General features: G+C 40.9%; 1 protein-coding gene across 1 annotated transcript in view; it reads left to right on the forward strand.

Moving 5' to 3' along the window:
* Window positions 1-14,939, forward strand: part of EFHC2 (EF-hand domain containing 2) — a 59,895-nt gene that overhangs the window by 2,010 nt on the left and 42,946 nt on the right. The window contains exons 2-3 of the mRNA XM_056329689.1: window positions 6,773-6,961; window positions 11,234-11,384. Of these exons, the coding sequence (XP_056185664.1) occupies window positions 6,773-6,961; window positions 11,234-11,384 (340 nt within the window). The remainder of the gene's footprint in view (window positions 1-6,772; window positions 6,962-11,233; window positions 11,385-14,939) is intronic.

Consider the following 14,939-nt stretch of genomic DNA (forward strand, 5'->3'; position numbering starts at 1 on the left):
AAGCATTTCTGATCTCCACTTAGTTATTAGCTATTAGATTTAATTTTATTTTCATAGAATTCCACAAATGAGAGGCTAAGAAGAGCATACTTCAAGGGGGGGAAAAGTGTCACTGCTATAGATAAATTGAAAAGGAAGAAAGTATTTTCACCTGTTGGTACACTGAGCATTGCCAGCAATACCTCTTATTGCACAGAAACAACAGCAGCAAAGCATGCCCTGAAGAAGGACAAGAAGAACACAGGGTGTTGCTTTTCCTGTCTACCCTTGGTTTATAATTAAGGGTATTAATTCCACTCATCACTGTTCAAGCTACTTTTGCAATCCTCTTTTCTCTGTCCCTAATGCTTCCACCTGCCTCATAGGCTCACGAAAGGCAGTGGAAGAGTACATACGCATTTTGTCTACCTCGGAAGTGTTTAGTAAGGGGCTGGGCTGTCTCCAGAAAGTCAGAGCTTTCTAACTACCTAACTAAGGTAGTTAGGGACACAGAGTTTAACTTCAGGCTATCAGGGACAATTGGCAAATGGGACATAAGAAATCTTTTCTCAGCTGTTAGGTCTCTGGATCTAAGAGCCACTGGCCCTTGTATTACCTCTCCATTAGGATTATTATTACTTTTAGCTCACTCTGCCGAGAACACTTACATCACTTACATCCTCTCCAGCCAGGAGCAGAAATGCTTCATCTCTGGCTGGAAGCACTGGCAGTGAGGCCAGGCAGCATGCGGCAGTGCCTGTCATATTCAAATGTGGGTGATCAGGAGAACCATAGAGCAGGCTGGTATTTCGAACACGGATTAGCCCATCTCCTGGCCAGTTGTGAGGCCCCCCTCTTCAGAGGGCCGTCTCATGGGCAGAAGTCAGGCCTTTCCCCTTGCTGAGGCTGGGGTGGTCAGAGTCTGTGCTGGGGCTGCTGCTGCCCCTTGGCAAGGCTGGTGCTCCTCTGTCGTGACAACCTTAGAGAAGTGCCCTTGTCTGCCTGATAGTCCTGTTGCGTTAAAGAGTTTATTAATTTCTTTATTTTCACAAACAGTAACTTGTGTGTTACCTGTTCAGAAATTTGACTGCATGTTGCATACCCTTGAAAAGGGAATTCCTTAATTCTTTTTGTTGTTGTTGTTGTTGTTGTTTTGTTTGTTTTGTTTCTGCCACTGAAGCCAATGTTTAAGAGCTGTGGGAAAACCTAGGTACTGTGGCTTCTACTTGCAGAGCCCAACTGATATTGAAATTGTGTAATAATGAGATTTTCAGCTTTGTTCATACAAGTTACATGTGTGTCGCCTGTTTGTCAGGGCAGAAAATCACAGATCTTGATAACCATCTTAGTCCTGCACGTGATGGAAACGTAGCATATAAAGGTTTGCTCTTTTACTGCAAGAAAAAGTTTGTGCATTTGGAGCCTGGACTGTGTTAGGGATGATGCTGGTTGCAATGCAACAGCTTCAGTACTTCCTTTGTTAGTGTTACTGGTCTACCTCCTGTCCTTAAAGGCAGCTGCCCCTTCTGATACCAGATTGATGTTCTTGCCTTGTATCAGCAGCTAACGGAGAGGACCACATATTCGCATGGGTCACATTTACCAAATGTTAGCCGACCAGTGTATTTTCTTGCCTGAGGTTTGAAATCCCTCTCAGAGAATTCTGTACAATAATTCTGCATGGCATTTCTCAGAGAATCAGGCAATAAGTTTATAGGTCTCAGGGGGAAAATACATCCTTGAGAATATCAGTTACTGTTGCAAACTTTATGGTGCAGTAGAAATTCCACATCTTCCTTGTTTACTGTGAAAGCTTGGAGGTGCCCTCAATTGTGCTGCTCTTGCTGTCTCTGTGTTTCCTGGATTGAGTATTTGCTGCTGCTCTTGTAATCATTGGCACCAAAAGGGGACATTTGTTTTTCTTGACAGAGCACTTGCCAACCTCTTTGTAAGTAAGCTGGCCTGCTGTGCCTTCCCTTCTTCTTTCCCTGGCCTTCTTTCCTGAACCTCTTCTACTACCTCCTGCCCCCTACTCCCCCAGAATCACCAAAACCAAATCTTCTTGTAGCTGCCTGTCAGGGTTGCATTTTGATCCTTTTACTTTATATCCATCTGTTGTCTCCTTTCGGACTGTACCAGATGAGTCAGTAAGAGCAAGCTAATAAAATCATAGAATGATTTGTATTGGAAGGGGCCTTTAAAGGTCATCTAGTCCAATTCCCCTGTGATGGACATCTTCACCTAGATCAGGTTGCTCAGAGAGAGCCCTGACCAACCTGGCCTTGAATGTTTCCAGGGATGGGGCATCTACCACCTCTCTGGGAAACCTGTTCCAGGGTTGCACCACCCTCATTGTAAAAAATTTCTTCCTTATATCTAGTCTGAATCTATCCTCTTTTAGTTTAGAATCCCCTGTCCTATTGCTACAGGCCCTACTGAAATGTTTTCCCCCTTCTTTCTTATAAGCCCCCGTTAAGTACTGAAAAGCTGCAGAAAGGTCCCCCCAGAGCCTTCTCTTCTCCAGGCTTTCAGCCTGTCCTCACAGGAGAGGTGCTCCAGCCCTCTGATCATTTTTGTGGCCCTCCTCTGGAGCTGCTCCAACAGGTCCATGTCTTTCTTGTGCTGATCCAGGCTGTTAGTGTTGAGGTACCTTGTTCTGAGATGTGTTAGGGGGACAGCAGAGTTGCTGGGATCAATGTCTTAAGGTATTCCTCCTTTTAAAGTACTGCTTAACCTCTGAACATACTGAAAACTGCAGCAAGCCAGAGATGATAAAAAAGTTGAAAATCGGTCACATGAATTTGACTGCCACAATGTGCAGCATTTACATGTATTTCCGTTGCTTAGCTGAAGCAACCAAGAGACTGTATGAGCGGTCTAGAGTAGTTCAGAAATGCCGTAAGTTCATCCTGATACAGGAATTGAGCAGGAGCTCCACAGTGAAGCTGCTGTTCTCAAGGTTGGAATTAAAAATGTATATGGGGAAGAGAACTGGATTGCTACCAGTGGCTTCTGCCATAACTCCCTGTGGGACTTGGTTAAAAACATGTAGCTCCTGAGACAGCATGTGTCACAGGGCTCCCTTATCACTCTAACCTCCGTGGTGAGCAATTTCCAGTTGCGTTTGGTTCAGCTGAAACGTGCAGCTCCCCAATGAGTTTGCTGTGATTCTGTACCAGAGTATTAAAAAGCAAAATGGAGAGAGCATGAGGCAATGTTCCCCAAGGACTGCAGTGCCTGAATTTGCAAAGCCAATAGCTGCAGTCAAAGAATCCTGACCTTTGCATTAGTCACTATTGAATGTCTCCTCAATATTTATTTCAGGCTCACCGCACAGAAAATGGCCAGCCTTGTTCAGCAGATCTACAGCCTGTTCAGTTTAGCTGCATTAGCACAGCAGACACAGTAAAGCTCTTTCCCTGCACTCTTACAGATTTCTTTTAGAAGTCATTTAATATTACTGTGGAGGTAACATGATGTTCTGTCACTATTTTAGGCTGGATGTGGTCTGAGTTCATTAGCTGAAGTTTCCCAGATGTCATTTTTCTCTTTTGTGATCTTCAACTATAATTACTCTTTTTCTTGAACTTTCTTTTGGCTTTTTTTTTACTTTGTTGGTTTGGTAACTGTGCTGACTTTTAGAAGAGATTGTTTTGCATATGGGTTTAAGTGCTTTTCATGGAGAAGGGGCTTATAAGTAATACTGTGATTGGGAATCTAGAGCAGTCTTTCTGTCAAACCCTAAAAAGTTACAAGAATGCCACAAAAGATTCTTAACCGTTGAGTTGGAGCTGTTGGGCCATGTATTTTTCATATCAAATTGTGAACGATGTTGCAATTTCATCCCTAAATTCTAGAAAGTTTCCAGCAGGAGAAAACTGGATTACTTTGATGAACACTTTACCACAAAAAGTAGTAAAGCTCACCAAAACCCAGAAACAGTTGAACAGCAAATGCTTCTAGAAGAAGCCTTAAGGACTTGAAAAGCTTTCCTTTGCTCAGGAAAACTGCCTCCCTCACTGTGCTTTGATAACTATGCCTTTCTCCCGAACTCATGCTTTGGTAATAGGGAGAAAAGAATTAAGTACTTGCTGTGCTAAAAAGTGAATCTGTTCTATAGCACCTTCAGTATAAATCAGATGTTTCTGCTGTGAAATTTCCCTTTTAAAACTCAGTTTGACTATAGTTATTTCACATTTGAACTGATAAATGCAGAAAGCTCCCTTCCGTTCTGACTTGTCCCCAACCCTTTATTATTAAAAAAAGGAAGAGAAGAAGAAAGGGCAGCTTAGTAGCGCCCAAAGGAGAGGGAGAAAACTATCCCAAGTGCAGGTGTGTTACAAAGTGGGTGCCAGAGCCATCAGTGCTTGTCTGTTCCAGAGTCCCATACCAGAAGAGCACCTGTGCTCGCTTCTTGAGGGAGAGTTGGGATGACCACATGAAGATCCGCTCCTAATGCCCAAATGTCAGTACTGACGCTGCACACTGAAGCATGACATTTTATATAACAGCTCAAAAAACAGTGCTGATATGAAATATTTTATTTTGGGCATTATTCCTGCAAATATACACCTCTTTTTTTTAAGTCTTATTAAATTCCTGGTTTGAGCAATGCTGTGTGGCCGGGGTGCCTGTGGGTTAACTAGTCATTACACAAGTATTTTATTTTATTGAGCTTCCCTTTTATTCAGTAACCTTTGTTCTTGAGTTATAAATATATGGTTCAGGAGTACTTATTTTTTTCCTTTGTATTATTCTCTAAACTATGATACTTGCCATGTCCCCTTTAATTCACCTCTATTCAAAACATTGCTTAGCTTTTAAGTATCTTCTTTGGGGAAGTGGTTCCATACTCCTGATCATTACTGTCCCCAGTATGTGGCCCTTATTTTGTTTTGCAATTACTTTCAAAGTGTGCTGGCTAGCCCAGGTTTTGTTAACTTAAGCAAGGTATGGCCACTGATGATTATGGTATTAAAAATAGTAGGTATTTTATTATTTTTCATACCATTGTCCTTGCAAAAGTGGTATGCAAATGGATTTTAAGGAAATGTTAAGCTAAAGTGGAGATGAAGGTGTTTGTGTCAAGGGCAGTTCTCCGTCTGGGTCATTGAATTTAGAGCACTGCAAGGCAGGTGAAGAGTTCAGATTGTAACCTTCAGTGTGCAGTACTTTGTATAGATGAGCACTGAATGTTCTGAGCCATGAGGTTGGTTAGCTGCCTTTCAGATTCCTCACTCTCTTTCGTATTGGCAGAATGAAGTAACTACTCAGTTACTTTTAGATTTTGCTGCTTCACTGCTTGCTTGTTCCCAGAACTGCTGTGCTGAGCATGTACAGCTACGTAATCTTGGAGCACTTGAATGCTGCCATGATGAAAAATGATTATTTGTACCATTTTTTGATTTATGATAGTAACTTAGAGTTGTCTACACCTTTTTGGGAAGTAGTGATTTAAATATATGTGTGTGATGATTAGTGATACCTAGTTTTCCAAATGTAGCGAGGGAGACAGTTTTGGCTCTTTTCTACTTTACTGACATACCTGCTCTGGTGCTGCTGTGAAAAATTTTGCTGTCCAGCCTTTTCCTCTGCCCAGGGCCTTCTATGTGCTTGCCAGAACATCAGTTCCTCTCCCTTCAGCCTCATCTTCCCTCATGTTCTCCCAGGCCGGGGGAGGGCACAGCTGTGGTAGTCCCCATCTCCCCTTACTAGGTGTTCCAGGGTGCAGTTACCCAGTGACCCTTCTCTGCCTTCCCCGACAAAGTGTGTCAAGGGTTTGAGAAGGCGGAGAAGGCGAGGGAGGGAGGAATAGCAGAGCAAGAGGGGCTAATGAGTTGGGATTGCCGCTCATGGGAGGAAGGGTTAGTGGAGCTTTCTGTTGGCTTTTCCTATTTCCCTGTCCTCTTGTGTGAGACTGATACGTGGGGTTGTTAGGGCATTGCTGCCCAAGCACAACTCACACCGGCTGCCTGCATCCAAGCGAACTGTCTAGCAAAGCAGGCAGCTCATTAGGAGGGGCATTCCCACAGGCAGGGCTGGTATTCATGTGAGGCCAGAGGCTTTTCTATATCGCTTCAAGACTGGCTTCCAGTCCCAGCCAAGAAACGTGAATCGGCAAGATGGGTTTCTTTGCAGTTGGTTGTGCATATTTTTTTAAGTACGACATCCTTAATTGCCTGAAAAAATAGTAATAATATAAAGAAATCACTACAGAGACCTTCTTTTGGAATAAGCCCAGATGGAATGAATATTCTGTTTTTTGATTAAGGTCCAGCCTCCCAAAACTCAAATGTATTCATGTAAGGAGCTATTTTTTGTGCACTCGGGGATGCAAGTGTAAATAGGATCTTTGACATAAGTAATGAGAGCAGGCTGTTCTCTGGTACTCCTGAACCGTTTCCGTTTGTGCTGTGGAGATACGTAGAAAAGGTTTTTCCCCTCTACCTTTTGCAACAGTTCTCATGGGTGACTTGCTTCTTTCTACCGTATGTCTCAATCCTTGTTGCCGGGAAGGAGGGGGGCGGGAAACGGCTGGTATCATCCTGTCTCTCAGCCAGGGTAAATTACTGAAATATTTTTCCATTTTCATCTGTAAGGCTGGCAAATTGACCACTGAAATGTGTCACTTCACTTGAATCATTCCAGTTGTTACAGGTTTTTAGACTGCATTAAAAGTAATCATAGAGAAACTCTTACATGTTTAATCCCTCTTGCCTAGATAGTTAACTCTTGTGGATTTAAAAACAAACATGGTTTTTTTTTTTATCTTTTTCTTCCAAACTTTTGACAGATTGGGAAAGAAAAGTTCCACAAGTCACAGCACTGGGGTTACTGCAATAATGTTGCTATGCTGGTTGGAGAAGATAAACCTGGAATAGGAGGTGAACCGTTACCTGGTCAGAAGCTGAAACCTAAATATAGTGTGTTTCCTGAAGGAATAGGGAGTGATGCTCCTGCTTGGGTAGCATTTGACAAGCAGGTACATTGAAATCTGTATTTGTATGTTTTTTTATGAATAGCTACAATATGGCAAAGATGGCATGTAAGTGAAATTCAGTTAGTCATATATTTCGGAAGTTTATTTTGTGCATGCAAAAAAAGCTCATAGGTAGACAAAAGGAGTGGTAACATCTATTTTTCCATCATATTGGTATGTTGGACAATTAATATAAACATATATCATGCCATACAGCAACATAAAAATTATTTCTGTATTGGGGTACATCCACAGGCTATAAAAAAAATGAGGGAGTGGTTGGCTTATTTCTCTTTAGAGAAAATGGTGACAGTAAAAGAATTATTTGGCGACCTGGTAATAATGAATGTAGGGCAGGGCCCAGTCCAGGCGAAAATGTGCATGGGCACCTATAGGCTTGGAATTCACTTATGCCATCAGGTTTGCTTGCTCAAAATCCTGTTGACTTTTGTGTGATTGGTTCATGTGTAATATAGGTATATTGTGTCATAGACACAGGAATTTAAAATCAGTATTTTTATTTTGGAAGAATGTATTGACACCATTAGAGAGTTATCAAATAACTGTAATTTGTGATGATATGAATTTTGTAGCACAGTCATTACTTTCCATGTTTAAATTTACATTAAATTGTAGTTAGCAGTGTCTTATTTCTAAAGCAAAAAGCCTACAATCAGGGAATGAAAATGATCTAGAAAAAGAAATCATTCAGCAGATCACAGAAATGTTGCATGACTAAATGAGTACGGTATTTAAATATTGGGAAGAATGGCTAATCTCGTAATTTTTGCTTTAAAAGAAAAAGCCATGCAGGTAATTGCAGTACAATTACACATTTGTCTCTTTGACAGACCAGAACTACTGCAGGAAAATATAAGGCTTGAACAGATGCACATGACTTCGGTTAGCATTGCCTCTGAAATCCCAGTATTGCTCACGTAGTGTTCAGCAATGTGTTCAAGTATGAATTGGTCTAATGTGCCAAAGTGTTAAGACTTCAGCCAGGCATGCACTTGCTTTATCTACACCCTTCTTTCAACAGGGAGCTGTGCCTTGGCTTCTCAAGTTAACGGGGCTTGGACCCAGCTTTATGAAATAAAGGGGGTAGGCAGGAGGCAGTGGGGACCTTCCACTGAGCATCAGACATTGAACTCGGCTGGTGAGATGAGCTAGCTGGCCTTCAGAGGTTCCTTCTCAGTGTTTTCCTCCACAGGGCAATGTAGGACAGCAGTTTGCAGGTTTGGAATTGGCCTCCAGAGGGCTCATGTGTTTGCATTAATTGCAGGCTGTTAAAGGGTACTGCCCAACTCATTTAGCTTTCTCACTTACGAGCCTAGAGTACAGCTATGTCCTCCACTGCTGCAGTCGGTGACAGCAGAATGGACGACATGAAAAATAGTTTGAGTAGGTGTTTATCTTTTTAAATGTAGTCTGCTTTCTTACCATTTTTCTTTGGTTTCTAACTTTCAGCAGCACCATAGTAATTCAAGGAAGGACAGGCATAAAACTTCATTATTAAGTGGGTTGAGAAACAGCTTTTCCAATTTCATATGCCTGATAGGAAGCAGGTGTAAATTTGATTTCTTCTATGATTAAGTACACACACAGGGCCTCCTGGTCTTGAAATGACGTTTATAATTTGACTACCACAGGTGCCAGAGAAACCTTGTGCCAAATTTACAAAATACCACAGAGTTTATTCAATATTTATTACTTTTGGTTTTCATAGGTAGTGTTTAATTCTTTTAAGAGTAGGATGGGAACTTTGGACACAGCAATGTACTACAGACGAGACACGCATTAGGAAGTGTTACATTTCAAGTACTTTGAAAATGAACTTTGCTTTAAGAAGAAAAGTTAAGTTGTCATCTTTTCTGTTCCTTCTCCTCACCCTTCCTGAATCGTCTGTTTTGATCTGCAAAATTGCAGGTGGCTGCTGCATATGTTTCAGTCATACTCTAGCATGTTGTCATACACTTGCTCAAACTCCTTGAATGGAGTAGACCAGGGCATGTGTATGCTCAGTGAAAGAAATAAATACAGTTTATGTAGGACCTGATTGTGCTTGGATATCTGTGCAAGCAGACTTCTGACTGGCTGTTGTCTCATGAGACAACCATTCTCAGTAAAGATCATTGACAAAATTAAGAACAATTAGTAATCAAATAGGGCACTTGAACAATATGCTTGTCAAATGACTATACTCTGGTGGGACTAGCAGGATAGGGAGAAGGAGGTACTTCATCTAAGCGAGTTCCAGTGGTTTCATGGCTTATCAGCAGCTAGGCAAGGAATGAAATTCAGCTTCTTTTCAGCTGAACCCCAGGTTGTTCAGACTGGGATATAGTCATTCCACCACTGTAGTACCTTTTAAGTCTCCTGGAGTATTTAAGAGATTTGCGCAGGGCCCCTGGTCATTCCAGAACAGTAGCTGGAGGCCAGGAAAGATACCTTGGTCACCAAAAATGGCACTATATGCCAATGTTTAGACAAATGGAAAGAAGAAGAGATGTTAAAGGATGATAGAGTTTGTGTTGACTCTGTTGTATGTCAGATGTTTTATCTAGTGTTTTTGTGTTTGATACATAAAATGGTGAAATCCACAGTTAAAAATTACTGTGGCCAGAATAACTTTATTTATTTATTTATTTATTTATTTTCAACTATTTTATGTGTAGTGTGTTCAGAAACTTGTGTATTGTACTACTTAAACCATAACTGATGGTGTCTAGATTCTTCTGTGTGAAGATTTAATGCCATTAGGTTTAACTGGTAACAGTTATGTCATTTGATTATAATTTAAAATTTATTTCTCTAATGGTGATGGGTAACAGTGCAGTTGGAGTTGATACCAAAAATGTGTCTGTTATATTGTTTGATGCATGCTGAAAATCAGTGGGGTCTTAGCCTTTGAAATAGTTTGCGGAAACACAGTTTTCTTCATCTTGGCATTTATCTTGCCTGAAAGAAGGGAGAGTGGCCTCTTGAGAAGTCTGACTAGGACACAGGGTGGCTGTTCCTGTGTGCTCCTGAGCAAGCCACTAGCTCTCTCTCCCCAGATGTAGAGAAAGAGGCTGTGTTTGTCTGTTGGGGTGTTTTAAAATCTCTGTCATTAGTATTCATGGAAGTACTTTGAGGTTCTCAAAGGCACATGCTAAAGGCATACAGACTGTTAACCAGTCTGTTCTGTCATTTAGGGATCTTGGCCAGCTTACTAGATTTCAAACATTTTCAACCCATGGTCTGCCAGATGCTTATGGAAACATAAGCAACAGCTAAGTTGTCTTTTTTTCAATGCTTCAGTCTGTCTAATGAATCAAGAATAAAGGCCATTGAATTTATTAAATAGAATAATTGTGAAAAGTGAAGTATGAATTAGCACTGATTTGACCCAAATGTGTTGGGGAGCAGGATGGAAACCTATGTTAATTAGTGCTTTCCTGCACATACTTACCACAGCAAGCATCCTAGTAGATAACTGAGATACTTCTTGCATGTTCCCTTAAAATTGGTCTTGGGGATTAAAGACCATAAATGATAGCAAAAAGTATAAAAGTTGTGTAATGATTTGGCAAGTTTGAGCTGGGATCTCCGCACATGAAGGCCACTGTAGTAAACCACTGATCACCTCACCCATGAAGGTGGGTTTTTTTGCATTATTGCGATTGCAAGAGACTATGAAGACCCATTGGTATACTTGCTGAGATTTCCCCACTCGCTGAATTGCAGGACCAGGTAAGTTTTGAAATTACAATATTGCACAGCTCTAAATTACTCCTGAAAAATGTCATTTCTGTCTGATAGTTCTTCAGTACCATTCATTAGACAGCTTGCAAGGTCTGCTTAAAAAGATCTCTTCTTTCCACTTACCTCAATGGTAAAGCCATTACTGTCATAATGCACTTTATTTTCCAGCAATTCATTGAATAGCAGTCTAAAATTTGCTTCAGGACCTAGGTAGCTCATTGTGTTATCAAAGTGCTTTGTTCAGAAGATTTTCCAAGCAGCCCGCTGATAGTTTTATATTTGATTTACTTCTTTACTTTAGAGTTCCATCTCTGCTTAGATGTTGTGATAATAAAAATGCCAAGCAAAGAATTTTAAATTTATGTGATTTAATGTGGATATCTGTTCTTACATTTCTGAGAAATAAATCTAGCTCCTGAAATCCATACATTTAGTTACTTACAATCTATAGAAGTTTATCTTATTGACATATTTTGCAAAAGCATTGGGAGATTTTGCTGCTTTATACATATTTATTGTTTTTAATAGGTACTGTCTTTTGATGCCTATTTTGAGGAAGAAGTGCCTGACCAAAACCAAGAACTATATAGAATCAGACATTGTAAAATATACTTCTACCTTGAAGATGATACAATTCAAGTGATTGAACCCCAAGTGAAAAATAGTGGCATAACTCAAGGTATCTATTTTTGGTAGTACTCTTCTTTTTTTTTCCTTTTTTTTTTTTTTTACCCTTTATATCTTTCTTCAGTACAGTCTTGGTCCATTCCAAAAAGATACCTAACATGGCTTCTTGTAGTTAAAATGGGATGTAAGTGAACAGCCATAATTGTCTTTTCTTGTATGGATCATAATGTTAACTTTTTTTTATTCTCTTAGTTTGAAGATGTAGATTTTGTAAGGCAGGATCCTCTCTCATACTCAAACATACATCTTTCTCTCCAATATAGTTGTTTGAAATCATATGATAGTAGGTCTTTTGTCAGTGTTGTGTCACTTCTGCAAAAGCAGTTTGTGTTCTAGATCTTCAATCCTGAGTCTGGCTCCTCCCATCTTGGCACTGACTCTACTGGCAGCTCTGTAGTTGTTCATTAGCTGCTGCAGTATCTCTGCTGCCATTGAAGGAGAGCACCTTTTGTGACTCTGGCTGTTGATTCTTCTATGATTAAAGTGTCCTTGGCACAGCAATTTTTCCTTGACTCCTCTAAGCTGAGAGGCTGCCTTGCCTTAGTGTCACATCACTGCACTTGGGCCAGCCTGAGGACTTTTGGAAGAGGGTTTACTGAGCTGATTTACTGGAGTATTAAAGGACTTGGTTTACATTAAGAAAATGTGATCTAGCGGTCAGCATCCTGTTGCAGAAGGGGAGCACAGCTGCTGTTTCTTGGTGTTTATGGGTCACTGCCAGAATTAAAGAAGTTTTCAAGGGATATAGTCCAGATAAGCAGGATGTCTTGGGATGAGTATCTTGGGATGATTGCGCCTCCCAATCCCTGAAGATATTTTGTACATTCTGGTGGATCTTACAAAAAATAAGTTAACCGTTTAACTGCCATATTCTTTTCCAAGATGAGCAGATGCTATCAATCAAGTTCAGGATCTTAACCATAATGCTGTCCTCTGCATGTCTGCTGAAATACAGTGTTGCAGTTAATTAAAGTGCCAGGGAGAGTTCAACTGTAGGAGAGCTTGGGTTGTTGAAAGGCGAACTGTACTGAATGGAGGAGCACAGGCATGGGGATACGAAGGAAGAAAGGACAGTGGGAACATCAGGAGCAGGATAGGCTCAGTCTGTGTGAGCAGTTGGAGAGTTGCAGTGGCAGGAAAGGGGTTGTGTAAAGGAGGAACAGTGAAAAACAGTGATGGAAAAAGTGGAATTGAGCTGTTGAAGGCAGAAAGTGGTGGGGATCTTAACTTGGATGTTTACCCCAGTGGGAAAGATGTAAAAGAGACAGCTGAAATGGCTGTTCTCAGCAGTCTTCTTGAAGAGTAGATATAGCAGTGGTGGGGTAGATCAAAGGCAGGTGGTGGGGCAGATCAAAGGTAGATCTTCTTAGCTTGGCTGGTTAATGCCTTAAGGCCATGGGTTTACCCGTGCTTGTGCCATAACCCACAAATGAGAGCTTGATGATCTGAATGGGTGTCCCTGGGCATGGTGGGATCAGAGAAATGTAGTAGTTTCCCACCGTACTCTCCACTGTGGGTAGTACTTGTGGCTTTGCAGAAAAAAATAAAGAGGCTTATGGACTGCAGGAAGATTTGGTGAAGCTGTGGTCAAAGAAGACAGAAGAATTTAAAACTTCAATTATGATTTTACAAAACTAAAAAAACTTGGTTTCGGGGGGAAAACCAGCTAAGAAACGTACTTTTACTATTGATCAAACCCTCAGAGTGACAAAGTAAATGATCTGTGGGAAGTGTATTTCAGTGACTTTAAAAAATGCTTTATGGAATTGGCTGCTGTACTTGGACATGAATTTGGGCAGATAAGGTTGCTACTAAATAACTGAAGTTTAAACTTCATTTAATTTTGGAAACTGCCTTGCTGTAGTTTGAACTTTGGAAAGTATTAGAAGCATTAGAAGAAATCTATACAAACAGAGATTCAATGCAAAACACAAAGGAATGCAGAGGCCAACCTGAACTTTAGAAAACAGAATCAAAGCAAAAAATACCAGGACACTCACAGTGCACAAGAACTAACTAAAGATAAGTGAGTACAGAGTGAAGAGAAGGATGGTAAACTCGACCACATAACAAACTCCACTGTGTTCTTCCAGAACAAGAGTGCTAGTTATTCTTCCCATATAAAAATAAATTCTCCCATAGAGAGCCAGGCTCAATATGGCAGTGCAAGTGTTTTGTAGATCTAAATTCCCAGTTAAAAGGACTGTGGCTGGCTGATACAGTCTTATCAAAAGGTCATTTATGTCCCATGGGGTTGACTGTAGCTTCCAGTGTAATCCAGACCCTGCAAGCCAGAGCAGAGTGGAGCAGCTGGCTGGTTTCCCCAAGGTCAGCCAGCTGAAAAAGAGAGTGGAGCAGCCTGCTGGCTGGGTTCCCAAGGCCAGCTGGCTGAAGAGGAGGAAAGTACAAGCGGGAAAGTGAAGCTGCAGTCAGCTCCTCCAATGTGACCGATTATCTAAGAGGCCTCCCTTGAGGCCTGGAAGTAATTGTGATTTTGCCTTACTTGATGGTAGCCTAGATGTTTTGAGATGAGTGAGTAAGTGAATGTAAGAAGCCCCCTTGTTTATTGCAGCAACAGTAGTGGTTGCTTCTCCTCCTTTCTGTGCAAGCAGTCGAAGAGTGTCCAAACTCCAGGTGTTACCCATTCCTCTCTTCCCTCTGATGCACTCTTGAGTAGTGCAGAGGGAGTCAGAAAGCTGTGCTGAGGAAGTTCTTGATACCACTTCATTTCTCCTGCAGAGCAGTGTAGCAGCAGAGATATAATCATTTGCTGCTCAGCTTCATGAGCTGCCCCGTAGTCAAAAAGCCTTCACTACTATTCAGGTCTTCTTAAGCTGCTGCTGTAGTTGCCAAATAATCAGAAGCCCTGAGAGAAAAGAAGATACGCTGCAGATTATGGTGTGGGAACTCATTGCCACCCTCACTGTCAGAGAAAAGCAGTACTTCAACTTCCTTTACAAGAGCACAGTAGAGAGCTTTAGCCTGATGAGATGCAAATATTTAAAATAATGCTTGGTGGTGCAGTAGGATAGCCTGCTCAATAAACTAACAAAAGAAACATCAAGAATAGCCATCCATCCTGAGCAATCTGAGTGTTGCACATGCCCAGATCCTCCTTTAACAGCTTGTAGCAAATTTCTAGAAAAGTAGAGATGTAATTATTTTCCAGAAGGAAGGACAATTTTAAAAATGCTGTTTTGAAACCTAACCTCAGCTGATCAGGTTTTATTAAATTTCAAATTCAACAATATGAAATGTATCCTCTACATGTGTAGATCAGGTACAGTGATACCTAATAAAAGCAAAGGATTGCTACAGATATTATCTTCACAAGCCACTTTCCATTAGGAAGGAAATTCTTATCCCTCAGAAGAAAATGGGCATGTGTACTATACTTTGAAAAGTGATATGAAAAACTAGCTGAAGGCTTATTCACCAGATTGGAGGTGAATATGCCCTCAGAAAACACCTCATATTAGAAAATTGTGAGCCATTATGTTTCCACTAAAATGATGATTCAACAGGATTTGCATTTATATAGAGGACT

Source organism: Falco biarmicus, chromosome 2 (assembly GCF_023638135.1).
Source record: "Falco biarmicus isolate bFalBia1 chromosome 2, bFalBia1.pri, whole genome shotgun sequence".
NCBI classification, from domain to species: Eukaryota; Metazoa; Chordata; class Aves; order Falconiformes; family Falconidae; genus Falco; species Falco biarmicus.